At 47.4% G+C, this 13748-nt stretch overlaps 1 protein-coding gene across 3 annotated transcripts in view; it reads left to right on the top strand.

Annotated features, from left to right (window-relative positions):
• The window catches only part of SYT17 (synaptotagmin 17), an 83296-nt gene that overhangs the window by 49996 nt on the left and 19552 nt on the right, over positions 1–13748 (top strand). For all 3 annotated transcript variants that reach the window (XM_018040977.1, XM_018040976.1, XM_018040978.1), the window contains exon 7: positions 1413–1568. In XM_018040977.1, coding sequence (XP_017896466.1) covers positions 1413–1568 — 156 coding nt within the window. The remainder of the gene's footprint in view (positions 1–1412; positions 1569–13748) is intronic.

Raw genomic sequence — 13748 nt, 5'->3', positions numbered from 1 at the left:
TACACATGCGGCCTGGAGGAAGTTGCTTGCCTGTCCAGATGCTACGCTTCCCTGGTAGCTCAGCTGGTAAAGAATCTGCTTGCAATGCGTCATACCCCGGTTCGATTCCTGGGTCTGGAAGATCCCCTGAAGAAGGGAATGGCTACCCACTCCAGTATGCTGGCCTGGAGAATTCATTCCATGGACTGCATAGTCCATGGGGTCGCAAAGAGTGGTACAGGAGTGAGCCACTTTCACTTTCCAGATGCTATGCCCGTGGAGACACCATGATCCAGGTGGCCGTAGTGTGCACTGACGATGCTTTCTAGTCCGTGAGACCAGTGGACACCCTCTGGGGCTCTTTTTCTAGCTCATTTCAAGTGTAGCATACATCTTTATAAATCCCAGCTCCGAAAACACTGCTGTATTTCAAGTGTCTCTAACACACCAATCTGAACGTGACTTTTAATGAAATAGAACAGATTACATTCCCTCCTCATGTAGCTTTCCCATGACAGCAAAGGATATTATCATGAAAGTAGTCATGGTTGCTGGGATCTCTTCAGCTCAGTGGTAGAAATGTAGTCTTTTCTAAGTGCAATAGCTAAAATAAATTACTTTTGCTATAAAGTGACAGCTGAATTTAGAAGACAACTTGTATTCTCAAAAACCACATATTAAAAACAGATTTTGAAGGGGCCAGTGGAGGGAATGGTATTAAAGCTGGAGAGTTTCAGATTCACCACAGTGGGAGAGTCAATCTGATAGGATGATTAAGGGCTCCTGAGTAAAACTGCCTGGAACCAAATCCTAGTTCTACTTCTTATAAATGATGTGGCCTTGGGGAAGTTACTTAACCTCTATAAAGCTCAATTCTCTGTCTGAAAAATTGAGATAACAGTATTTATCTCGTTGGGTTGTTTAGACGAACATAAAATTAGATGATGTACATGAATTTCTCTGTAAGCTGTAAAGTGATCTAAGAATAATAGTTATAATTCTGCCGTCTCTGTTTTCCCCTGTGTGGGCTTTGGGCTCATGACATGGTGATGGGCTTCTAAGGGCAGAAAAACTAGGACAGGCTCTGGGTCTAGCTATTCTTCCACTAGTCTTATCTTAACATAAATCATTTCCTATTTGAGTTCTCAGTTTCTTCATCTGTTAAATGAACACAATGCCTAACACTTGCGGGGAGCTCAGTAAATCTTGCATGGCTTAGAGAAATAGAGAAAAGGGTGAGCAGAGAAGAAGCTGGATGGGAAAAAGAAAAAAATATGTGGATAGATGGGGAAATGGATGAATGAAAGAAGTGGAAACCTGGAATGGATGGACTGATGAAAGATGAAAGAATGGGTAGGCCACTGGGTCAAATGGTTGGAAAGTTAGGTGATTAGATGGATTGGGTTTCATGATCTCCAACACTCTATTCTCAGACCCATTTGTGAAAATTCAGCTGGTACATGGACTCAAGCTTGTGAAAACAAAGAAGACATCCTTCTTAAGAGGCACAATTGATCCCTTTTACAATGAATCCTTCAGCTTCAAAGTTCCCCAAGAAGAACTGGAAAATGCCAGCCTAGTGTTTACAGGTAGGTAGTGTTCCAGACATTGAGAACTACAGGTGAGACATATTCAACATATTGTCCTAGGGATAGAAGGTGATCTCAAGAGGGTGATATTTAAGAACTTCATGTCTGGTATTTAACTGCCTGGGTTTGAACTCGCCATTTGTGAATTTGGAAAAGATTTATAGAACCACAAATAATAATCATTACAAATGCAAATTTTGAAGCCAGATTTCCTGGCAGTTCCACATAATTATTAAAGTCTTAGGCAAGTTACTTAGCCTCTCTGAGCTTCAGTTTCTCTTATCTACAAAATGTGGGCGATAATAGTACTTGTTTCATAGGTTTGTTGTGAAGATGAAGTGACTTATGACTTTGAGATAATCGTAAGTACTATGTGAGTTTGATGATACGATGATTCACGTAGCTTATGGTCTAATAGGGAAACATAAATGATCACCTAACTCAGAGAGGAGGATTTTGAAAGGCTTCCCAGGGGACATGGCATTTAAGTAAAGACTTCAGGTGCCACACTCTGGCTGAATCTATTGTTTCCAAAGTATGATTTCATCTACTGTTTCCAGGATGTATTGGTTATCTTTTGCTGCAAAATCACCCCAAACTTTAGTGGTTCAAAGCAATCAATATTTATTATTTCATATTTGCTGTGGGTCAAGAATCCAGGCATAGCTTTGTTCGGTGCTTCTGGCTGAGGTTCTCTGACAGGGCTGCAGTTAAGGTATTGGCTGGGACCGCAGTCTCATCTGAAGGCTCACCTGAAGATTGGGTGGGGATCTGTGTTGGCAGGATTCAGTTCCTTGCAGAATGTTGGCTTGGGGCCTCAGGTCCTTCCTGGATGTTGGCCAGTGACCTTGCCCAATTACTTACCACATGGTCCGCTCCTTAGGGCAACTTACAATATGGCAACTGGCTTAAAGTGGGCAAATGAGGGGGTAAGAGAGGATGAGCAAGAGGGAAGCTATGGTCCTTTTGTAACCCAGTCTTGGAAGTGACAACCTATCACTTTTGCCATATTCCACTCATTAGAAGCAACTCACTAGGTCCAGCTTACATTCAAGAGGAGGGGATTATACAAGGGGGTGGATACTGGGAGGTAAGGATCACTGAAGCCGTTTAGAAGCTGCCCTCATCCACCGCCACAACATAGATTTAATAGAAATAATGGTTACTATTTCCTGTGTCCTTTTCACAGACTTCACCTGCATTATTGCTAATATTCATCATAGTCCACCCTGTCAAGTCAACATCATCCTCATCAAGCAAGGGGCTGAGGCTTAAAACATGAGCAATCAGCCCAGGGACTCCAGCTGGTAGACAGGATTCAAGCTCTGATCTTGCTAGCTCCTAAGATCAAGGGATCTGCATTTCCTTAAGCACTAAGGTCATGATGGCATTAGGGATCTGACCTCATATTTTGAGGAGTCTTGCTCCAGAGTAATTGGAAACCATCATCTGTTTAGATCCAGTCTAGAATCCTTGGCTTACAGGTCTCCCAAGAAAGCAGGCCATAACTGAAAAACCCTACGTGCAGTCCTTGCACTGAAACCTTATTGCCTCTCATCCACAAGACTGCAGATATTCCATGTTTCAAGACCCCTCCAGGCAGGCTGGCCTGGGGTTTGTCAAGACCTGTCACCCCGAGAGTCTGCATCCAATCAGGGCTGCCTGCCCTAGCAGAGGTAATGATTTCTGATAGAACCTGTGATGGCTTCTGTCCAGATTGAGTTACCAACAGACAGGGACCCCGCTCTCCACAGTGTTTCAGGTCAAGACGGAAAACAGGGATTCCATTGAGTCCTTAAAGGTGGCAAGCAGGCAGCGGGAACCATATTGACCCAGACTGGATCCAAGCATGGAATACGAATCCTACCTCCCTCCTGAGAATAAAGGACTTATTGCATGTTTAGATCAGGAAGGGATTGGGGCAGGGGGCATTGAGAGAGCCCATGTGGAAAGTCCTGACACTTTTATATTTTACTTAAAATTTTATGACCAAAGTATCACAGGCTTGTGAGTGATACAACTGAAAGAAGCGTATGAATGGAGAATCAGAAGAACAGAAGGGTTCACTGCATAGCCTGGGTCCTAACTTTATGGCCTTGGGCAAGATCTGTGTGCCTCAGTTCTCTCGTCTGTAAAACAGGGAAACCATACAAGGAGACCTCAAAGGACTGTTACCTAGATTAAAAGAGATCCATTCATAATCAGTGCTGGGCACTCTGTCAAGCACAGAGCAAGCCCTCAGCCCTCAGGAAATTATACTCTCTTCCCACCTCCTTCCAGGCCCTTCTCCCTGAAGTCACCACCTTTAATGCCCTGGTGTGTCCCACTCCACACTTTTCTCCTTGTTCACACAAATGTCATCCACATATGAAAGAGTCAGTTCTTTTAAAGAGTTACTCATTAATTCCAAAACTGTGTATTTAGCAATCCCTGCTCTCTTGTGGAGGTTTCTGGACCATTATGACGCTTGCTCCTGTTTCAGCAACAGTGAATGTGTTCAGTCCCTCCAGATCAGTGCAGATATGGATGGGTCTAAGTCCTTATTTTTAATAACTGCATCATATAGCATCATGTGGCAGACTATGATAAAAAAGCCAAGGAGCAGGGATGGAAGTGTGCGACAGAGCATCAGAGCCCGTGATAGGAACTCTGGAGGACCCTCCCCGGAAAAATACACAGAAGGACAGAAAATATTGCATACAGTTCTGAGTTTATTTATTTTTTGTGCCACTTTAGATCCCATATGCGAAGCCCATACAGCTGAAGTCTCAAACCGTAGCGGCACTCCCATCCCCCACCCCAGCTCACACCCTGCATCCCTGTTTTGACAGCCCCCACCCCAACCCCAGCTCCAGGGGGCTGTTGTCGTCTGTGGCCATCAGACAAGGGCTGTACTCTCCATTCGTGGAAGACCTGCTTCTCTCCTTCAAAGGCCTTAGCTCAGATTTTTCAGGTTAAAAGCCCATTGAAAATGTTCTTTGTAGAGTAGGAAGGGTTGCAGATTTCTGTGTCCTCCTAAGCGAGGGAGTCTCAAGCCTGGGTGTGCTTTGGAATCAGCTAGGAGTTTTCACCTGCTGCCAGTGGCCAGATCCCACCACAGAGCTGGGGTCCTGGACTCTTTAGAAATATCTGTATTTTAAAGCACCCCAGATAGTTCTAATGCTCAGTCAGGGTTCCGAACCACACACAGCTTTGAGTGAAAATCCCCACTGGGGTGGCATTTGCAGAAAGACCACTGGCTGGAATAATAGAGAAATGTGGATTGAGCTGGGAGCTATCTCAGCAAACCTGTGACTCTCCGGAATTTAAATCCATGAGGTTCTAACTTGCTTTATTTATCAGCTGGGGAAAGAGCTGTCACCTCCAGGCTAAGGATCTGAAACCCAGCCCATTAGCATGTTTCCAAACACTTCCTAACAAAGGGAAGGTTGATCTGCAATTTAAGCATTTGCCGAGAATCCTGGTAAAAGCCTGTAATTAGCTGGTGGGCTGGGCTTTCTGAGCAGTTCATTCCTGTGTGGGATGAGGTTCTTCAGCAGTTTTCAATCAGGTAATTTTTGCAGCTGAAGTTTAAAAGAAAAGAGGGGGGAAATGGCTTTTTGATTCCTGAGACAACAGTGTGCAGTCCAGAGACCTTCTAGAAAGTAAAGTGGAGTTGGCCACTGAGGTTATTGGGCTGTTATTGAAAGTAGGAGCTAAAAAGAAAGGAAAGAAAAAAAGAAATGTAGCTTGATAACAGCTCTTTGAAAAATTAAAAATAGAATTGCCATATGATCTAGCATTTCTGCTTCTGGGTATATGCCCAAAAGAATTGAAAGCAGAATTCAAGACATTTGCACACTCGTGTTCATAGAAGCCTTATTCACAACAGCTAAAAAGAGCAGAGGAGGGGGGGGCGTTGAGGAGTGGCCAACCTAAGTGTCCACTGATGGGGGCATAGATGGATAAACAGAACATGGTGTATACATACAGTGGCATGTTGCTCAGCCTTACAAGAAGGGAAACTGATACATGCTCCAACATAGATGAGTTTAGAGGACATTATGCTAAGTAATAAGCCAGATACAAAAGGACAAATACTGTATCATTCCCCTTATATGAGGTACTTGGAGTAATCAAACTGATAAGAGACAGAAAGCAGCATAGGTTATCAGGGGTGGAGGGGAGGGGAGAATGGAAAGTTAGTGTTTCATGGGTAGAGAATTTTAGTCTGGGAGCATGTCAAGATTCTGGAGATGGATGGTGGTGATGGCTGCACCTTGTGGATTGTCTTAATGCCACTGTATACCTCGGGGCTTCCTGGATGGCTCAGCAGTGAAAAGTCCGCCAGCAGTGCAGGAGACGCAGGAGATGCGAGTTCGATCCCTGGGTCAAGAAGAGCCCCTGGAGGAGGGCATGGCAACCCACTCCAGTATTCTTGCCTGGAGAATCCCATGGACAGAGGAGGCTGCTGGGCTGTGATCCATAGGGGTGCAAAGAGTCAGACTTGACTGAAACAACTGTGCGTGCACGCATACCTTAAAATGGTTAAAATGGTCCATTTTATGTTACATGCACTTTACCACAATTTTAAAAAGCAAGAGAAAGAGAAGAAATGCAGCTTAAGCTCCGTAGAAGCCCAGGGTTTCTGAGTGCTTCCTGGAGGCTGAGGCCGGACCCTCTCAGACTGTCCTCTCTGAAGGGTTAAGAACAGTGGTTACGGGCCAGATCCTTGAGCAAGATTCCCAGGGTTCACTCCGTGATCTTGGCACTTTTCTCAGCTTCTCTTTGCCTCAGCTTCCTCATCTGTAAAATGGGAACAGTGGTCCTGACTTCAGTAGATTGTGGTCAAGCCCAAAATGAATTAATACATATGAAGGCTTAGAATGGTGCTCAGCTCAGAGAAAGTGCTCCTTAAGTATTGGCTACTGTTATTACTACTAGACAGACACCAAATTTATGCAGCTAGATGCCATCTTAAAGCTTCTGAAAGAAGATGGGTTATTATATATAAATAAATACTTTGTTCTAGCCACTTTGTCAGTTTGGAGTCTGAGATTCTGTGGAAAGCTCAAAAAGGGAAGGAAGCACTTATTTTGTAGACTTAGACTTACCTGGGTGGGGTATTTTCTCCTCTTCCAGTCACTTCCAGAAGAAGACCGTCTGTCTGCTTGGAGGTGAAGTTTGGGGGCGCTTGCTAGATTAGAAGTAACTGAAGTTCATGTCCTGATCCTCTGACCCGGCCTTCTGAAAAGCATTCAAAGCTCGACCTCATCTGGTGATTGTAGTCAAGAGGCAGTTAGCTTAGAAAAGGTTCCCAGCACCTGGGGGCAGCAGTAGGGACCACTGCCTACAGGTGGCCTCTGATGCCAGAGCTGGGGACCGGCAGGGTGCAGCTCCCTGGTCCAGGAGCCATCCAGGCATCCATCCCCACTGAGTGACTTTTTTGAGCAAATACTGTTTGCTGTTGTTCAGTCGCTATGTCATGTCCAACTCTCTGTGACCCCACGGACTGCAGCATGCCAGGCTTCCCTGCCTTTCACTATCTCCCGGAGTTTGCTCAAATTCACGTCCACTGAGTCGGTGATGCCATCCAACCATCTCATCCTCTGCCGCTAGATGCTCCTTACTCAGTAGACCACCAGGCGTTTGTGACACGTGTTCTCACGGAGCTTACTTCTAGCAGAGGGACATTAATCAAATGCCACAGCAGTAACAAACTCATTGTGAATTGCTCTGAGGGTTATGAGGCGGAGAGCAGGGCCTGTTGCAGAGTGCCCGAGTCAGTCTGGGGAGTGAGAGGAGGCGATGTGGGGGCTGGGAACTGTAGGGTGTAGGGAGGGAGGCGAGGTCAGGCAGGGCTGGAGGAGAAACCGAGCCTGACTTCACACTGCAGCCTGGTGCTCACGAGCTGCCAGGGGTCAGCAGGGAAGACCCGTGCCCTGCTGACCCCTCAAACCTGCTAGAGTTTCTCAAGGCAGCTGCTACAGGAATTGACCTGTGCATAGGCTTAGAAAGGGAGCCTTCAGTAATAACCAGCGCTGAGCAGCTGCACAGCACCCGGGAAGGGAAACCAGGCAATGACTGACACTCCTAGCTTTTTACCAACTCTCAGCGTCTGTAGTGAGAACTAGAAAACTTGGTACCTCACACTTTCACATGTACAGGCATTCACCAGGGGTTTGTTAAAATGCAGATTCTGACTCTGTCTGGGGTGGGGCCTGGGATTCTGCATTTCTGACAGCACCCAAGTGATGCAGATGCTGAGGTCTGCAGACCACACTTTGGGGAACAGATACATAGAGACCCAGGAAGTGCTTTAGGGTGAGTGACAGTCTTTCTGCCTGTGTTAGAAAGAATCAAACTCTCCAGTAGTGATCCTAACCTCTGCACATCATTAGATTTTCTAACCCCATCTGTACGTTAATATTACATGGGGTCTTAAAAATATCCTGATGCCCAGGCCCAGAGCAACTACATCAGCCAGAGCACCTGTATCTTGGATGGGGTGGATGTATCTTTCAAAGCTCCCCAAGTGGATCTCTTGTGCAGTCTGGACTGGCAAGCATTTGCCTTCCTGTTCTGCCTCCCTCCCCATCCCGCTGTCTGCTTGGAGGCCTCCCAGACCCCTCTCTGATAGTGAGTTCCAAGGCACCTGGTCTGTTTTCCATAATTGCTTGGCTTTCTGCAGCTGTAGCATCAAATTGGTTAATTGAATCTGCTGGTGAGATGAGACGGGTAGAGAGGCATGGAGGAGAATGAGAAGGGAGGTCTGGAGCACAGTGTGCCGCCCTCTTGCCTGGAAAGACCTCAGAGTTGAATGGGCACCAGAGGACATGCTGGAAAGGTGTCAGGGTTTGAGACGTGGGGCAGTGGTTTTCCAGTGGAGGAGAGGAGGGCCAGCCAGTCTGAGAGGGGCATAGCCATTCTGTGAGAGCCAGAAACCCCCTTGAGATCAAGATGCTGTGGATTTGTCCCAGGGTACACATGTTCCCCAACATCTGGCCTTGGCCCACCTATGCTCTGCCTCCTCTCTGCAGCCTCCTGCATGCTCTGACTTCTCCCCTCCAAGACCTGCTCACTGGGCAGCAGGCCCATCTCTGCCTCCTAGAGAGATGGTTGCTCAGAGTATGGATTGAAGTGTGCAATTTGGTTCAGATGTCACCTTTACCACTCAGCAAGTGCGTGTGACCTTGGGCAATTGAGATCTCTCTTCTGAGCCTCAGGTTCCTCCCCTGTCTCTTCCAGTCTCAACAATTCAGGTAAAAAGCTTTGGGCAATGCCTTGTACATAGTTGTTGCTCCATAAATCCCAGATTGATTATGATGATGATGGTGAGTGGACCCTGGAATGACCCAGACTTGGGTTTGAACCTTGGCCCCACTATGAACCAGCTGTGTGACTTCAAGAAAATTACTCCACCTCTTTGAATGCCAGCTTTCTCTTGTATAAAATCCAGCACGTCATTCCTATTATGGGAATTAAACACAGGTCAGCTTGTGGACCTTTCCATCCAGAAATGACCGCTTGGAAATTCATATCTGCTGTCCTAATCATTGCAAAGTGCATGAGAATCAAAACGCTGACATTTTTGAGGTTAGCCGCTCAGCCCAGCATCTGACTCCTCACCTACACATCAGCATCCTGCATCTGCCAGAAGCTATAGTGTCCGGGAGCCAGGGCTGGACACTAAAGCTGTGTGGACTCAGTGCCAGAACCAGGCCAGCTTGTGCTGCCTGCAGTGCCCTGGGGGTGGAAGCGTGTGAGGAGCTGGCAGTGGGCACTTGGCTCCACCCAGACCTGGTCATGGGCAGTGAGCAGCAGAGTGGGGAAACTAGAGCCTCGGCTTTCTAGCCAGAGGGGCTTGAAAGTGGATCCCTGGGAGCCAGAGTGGGAAAGATGCAGAGAGGACGCAGCTCCAGAAGGGATCCAGTGAGCTTGTGTGTGAACTCCTAAACCTATCCTCAGGCTGTGCAGGAGCGGAGATGACCCCACACAGTGTATCGGAGGCTGAGCCCAAAACCGCAGGGTAGACCACCACCCAGGTCCTGAGCTGGCCCCTGGGGGATGCAGGTGATGGGCAGATAGTAATAACACTGCAACGGCTTTGAAAACTGGCCTGTCACTGGAGTAACGGCGCAGGAAGGCAGGTTAGAGCTTGTGCTCTGAGCCTAGCCTGTGACCAGTTGCCTGCTGCAAGTAAAAAAGATCAGCACATTCAGTAGAACTGGGACAACACCTATACTGTCATAAGATTTGAAATACCCAGGTTGCAATCCCAAATTACCTGATGTATGAAGACTGAGCAAAATTGGACAAATTCCTAGAGTTACTATAATCAACAAACATTAACCGCAAGATGATCCAGATGTTGAAATTATCAGACAAAGACATTAAAACAGCTGTTATAACCATGCTTCAGAAAGGAAGGTGAACCATCTTGAACGATAAGATAGAGACGATCAACAGACCAGAAGATACAAGAATAGAAGGTATAAAAAAGAACCAATGGAAAATTTAGAGCTGCAGAGTACAATAACTGAAATAAAATATTCATTGGACGGACTCAATAGCAGAATAGAAATAACAGAGGGAAGAGTTTGTGAACCTGAAGCGAGATCAGGAGAAATTAGGCAATCTGAACAACAGAGAATAAAAAATTCTCTGCGTGGTGGCAGGGGAGAGGGAAAGAATAGAAAAAATGACTTATGGAGAAATATTAAAAAGTCTAATATTCATGTCACATGAATCTCAGAAGAGAAGAGAAACAGTGGGGAGCATTGGGATGGGGGTGAATGACTCCAGCTCAACAGAACCAGTACTATCTTTCCCTTCCCAGAAAGCATCAGCACATCATGAGTAGACAGTATTGCATGTGGACAAGGTCAGCTAGATCTAGCTTCACACTCTGTGTGACTGCAGGCAAGTTGCTTTACCTCTCCGAGCCTCAGTTTTCTTGTCTGAACAATGGGAACAGTAATATTTGTAGTTATCGTGAGCCTCCTATATCTCACTTATCTTTCAGCACCATATAATGTATGATCTCTTTGATGGCTATTTTTCAGTTGGGGAAACTGAAGCTCAGAGAAGGGAAATGTGATGAGTTGAATCAACTGCAAAGACTGAGAGAGCATCCCCACAAGGCTGTCCTCGATTCAGACATCCAGCTCAGGGATCCTCAGAACCACCCTCACTTCAGGCCAGTTGGCTACAAATTCACAAGCGCTGTGACCACACTCAGGTTTAATAATTTACCAGAACAACACACAGGACTCAGGAAAGCACTACCTATGACTACAGTTTTATGATAGCTGCTGCTGCTGCTAAGTCGCTTCAGTCATGGCCGACTCTGTGCGACCCCATAGACAGCAGCCCACTAGGCTCCTCTGTCCCTGGGATTTTCCAGGCAAGAACACTGGAGTGGATTGCCATTTCCTTCTCCAATCCATGAAAGTGAAAAGTGAAAGGGAAGTCGCTCAGTTGTGCCCGACTCTTAGCGACCCCATGGACTGCAGCCCACCAGGCTCCTCCGTCCATGGGATTTTCCAGGCAAGAGTACTGGAGTGGGGTGCCATTGCCTTAGGATGCAAATTAAAATCCGTCCACCGACTCGATGGACATGGGTTTGGGTAGACTCTGGGAGTGGGTGATGGACAGGGAGGCCTGGCGTGCTGCGCATCATGGGGTCACAACTGAGCGACTGACCTGAACTGAGGAAAGAGACGCTCAGGGCAGGGTCCAGAGGGTCCTGTCATCCTCGTCCTGTGGAGTCATGGGTGGCAGTACCTCCACCTGTTCACAAGGGGGTGACAGTGTGCACTGAATTACCAACCAAGGAGCCTTTGATCTAGAGTTTTAACTGGGGCTTGATCACACTCTGTCCAGTGGCTGACCTTCCGCCTCCAGTGCCGCCTGGAGGTCCAACTTGTGCCTCAATCATCAGGGGTCTGACTGAACTGAGTGACTGAAAGCTCCCTTCATAAATCACATTGTTAGTCCCACGGCCAGAGCCCCCAGGCACACAAAGGCATGCCTGCCGGACATTCCAGGCTCTTGGAGATCACCTCCCGGGAGCCAAGGGCGTAGACCAGACCTCGCTTTCGGTAAGTGAATTCTTCATTGCACAGTAAGTAACTAGTCACTTGTGCCAAGTCACCCAGCTGGTGAGTGGCTGAGCCAAGCTTCCCACTCAGTCTGTTTGGTTCCAACTGACTCTTCAGCATACACTTATGTGTGTATGAATCACCTGGGGGAATCTTGCTAAAATGCAGATTCCCAATCAGTCTGAGATAGGATCTGAGCATCTTTATTTCTAATACGTTGCATGGCACCAGTGCTGGTATGAGGACCACAGTTTGAATAGCAAGAAGACCCTCCTCTGTTCTCCCACATTACTTCAATACATGGAGAAGCAGGAGCTGCTGCTGCTGCTAAGTCACTTCAGTCGTGTCCGACTCTGTGCAACCCCATAGACGGCAGCCTACCAGGCTCCCCTGTCCCTGGGATTCCCCAGGCAAGAACACTGGAGTGGGTTGCCATTTCCTTCTCCAGTGCATCAAAGTGAAAAGTGAAGGTGAAGTCGGTCAGTCATGTCCGACCCTCAGAGACCCCATGGACTGCACCCTTCCAGGCTCCTCCGTCCATGGGATTTTCCAGGCAAGAGTACTGGAGAAGCAGGAGGGGGCAGATCAAATAGAACGGGTAGGGCCAGAAGCTTGCAACTTTTTCCAGGTGCTTTGGAACACTTTTGGGCGGGGGCGGGGGCAGGGGCGGGGCGGGGGGGTTGGGTGTTGACCGGGAAGTGATAGGATTTGGATAATGTTCTAAAGTTTCATTCCAGCTGTTGAGTCGAGAATGGGCCATCAGGAGCTGGTAAGGGAGTGAAAAGTCCATGTGTGAGGCTGTATGCTGATGATCCAGGGGAGGGGTGAAGGTGGCTTGGGCCAGGGAGGTGGCAGAAGGGTTTCAGAGAAATGAGGCCATGGGATGTAATTACATTGGCAGAGACAACAAAACATGCCAGTGGATTAGATGTAAAGGACAATTCGCTACCTTGGCAAGCTACTTGACTGTGAACTAGGATTTCCCTGTTTGTAGATCTCAGCTGCCACCTCACAGGGTGTTGCAGGGACAAAAGGAAATCGTGTTTGCAACATGCTTGGCACAGTGCCTGGTGGGGGTTCTGTGGATTGTGGCTTTGACCTTGCACATGGGTAGAGGCCAAGTCATCAGGAGGTGGGGGTGAAGACCTGTCATAGTGGGGCTCCCCTGGCAGGATATGGAGCCCCCAGCAGCACTCCCACCTCACCTCTTCTCCAGAGAGCTCCTTGAGGCTACCAGAGTCCACTCAGGGGGTATAACTTGGCTGGATCTTAAACACTCATTTTGGATTGCAATGGCAGCGTTTGAAGACCAGGCCAGCTGCCCGAGTTCCTGGGGACCTTTATTCCACTTGCATGGCTATTTAATGGTTTTGGTGCCTTTGGATGAAGCCTCATTCCAGACAAGTCCCCATGAGGGCCACCATCAGGGGGCTGGGGATTTATCCAGTCGTCCGTGTCCCTCAGGGCCTGAGCTACATGGAGTGAGAAAAGGGAGCCAGGGGAGGCCAGGTTCGGCTTCGCCTGTACCTCAGTGCTGGCTGCAAGTGGTCAGGCTCCGCAGCCGAGGCCAGCAGTTGGGAGAGGGGGCGGGCTTGTGTGTAGAATAAAGGCAGAAATCGAGAGTATCCTTTCAGACGTCCCTTCTGTCCATTGCCTCCTCCTGGCCCTGCCAACCCAGAGCTTCCAGTCAGCTGGAGAAGGCTTAACCTTTAAAATGCCAGGGCCTGCAGAGCACAAGCTGTCTGTCTATATTTCAGGGAAAGCATTTGCTCTAGTGATATTTCCAGAGCTATTTGCTGTATCTTCAAAATCAGAAAACCAGATTCCAGAGTTTGGTCGCTGTATCCCTTTTAATATCTTTGAGCTGCCATTCTTCATTTTGCAGACACATATAGAAACTATCTTGGAGTTGTTCATTTTCCCCCCCTGGTTTCTTATTTTGAATTTGTTTTTTTTTTTTTCCCAGTTTTATTGGGAAGTAATTGACATACATTAGTGCGCATGTTTAAGATGTACAGCAGGATGGTTTGATTTACATATAAATTGTGAAATGATCACAATAGGTTTCTAACATCTATCATCTCCTATAGATACAATT

This window comes from Capra hircus, chromosome 25 (genome assembly GCF_001704415.2).
Source record: "Capra hircus breed San Clemente chromosome 25, ASM170441v1, whole genome shotgun sequence".
In the NCBI taxonomy this organism is placed as follows: Eukaryota; Metazoa; Chordata; class Mammalia; order Artiodactyla; family Bovidae; genus Capra; species Capra hircus.
The sequence above is the reverse complement of the archived record's forward strand: the minus strand, read 5'-3'. Positions and strand labels throughout refer to the sequence as shown.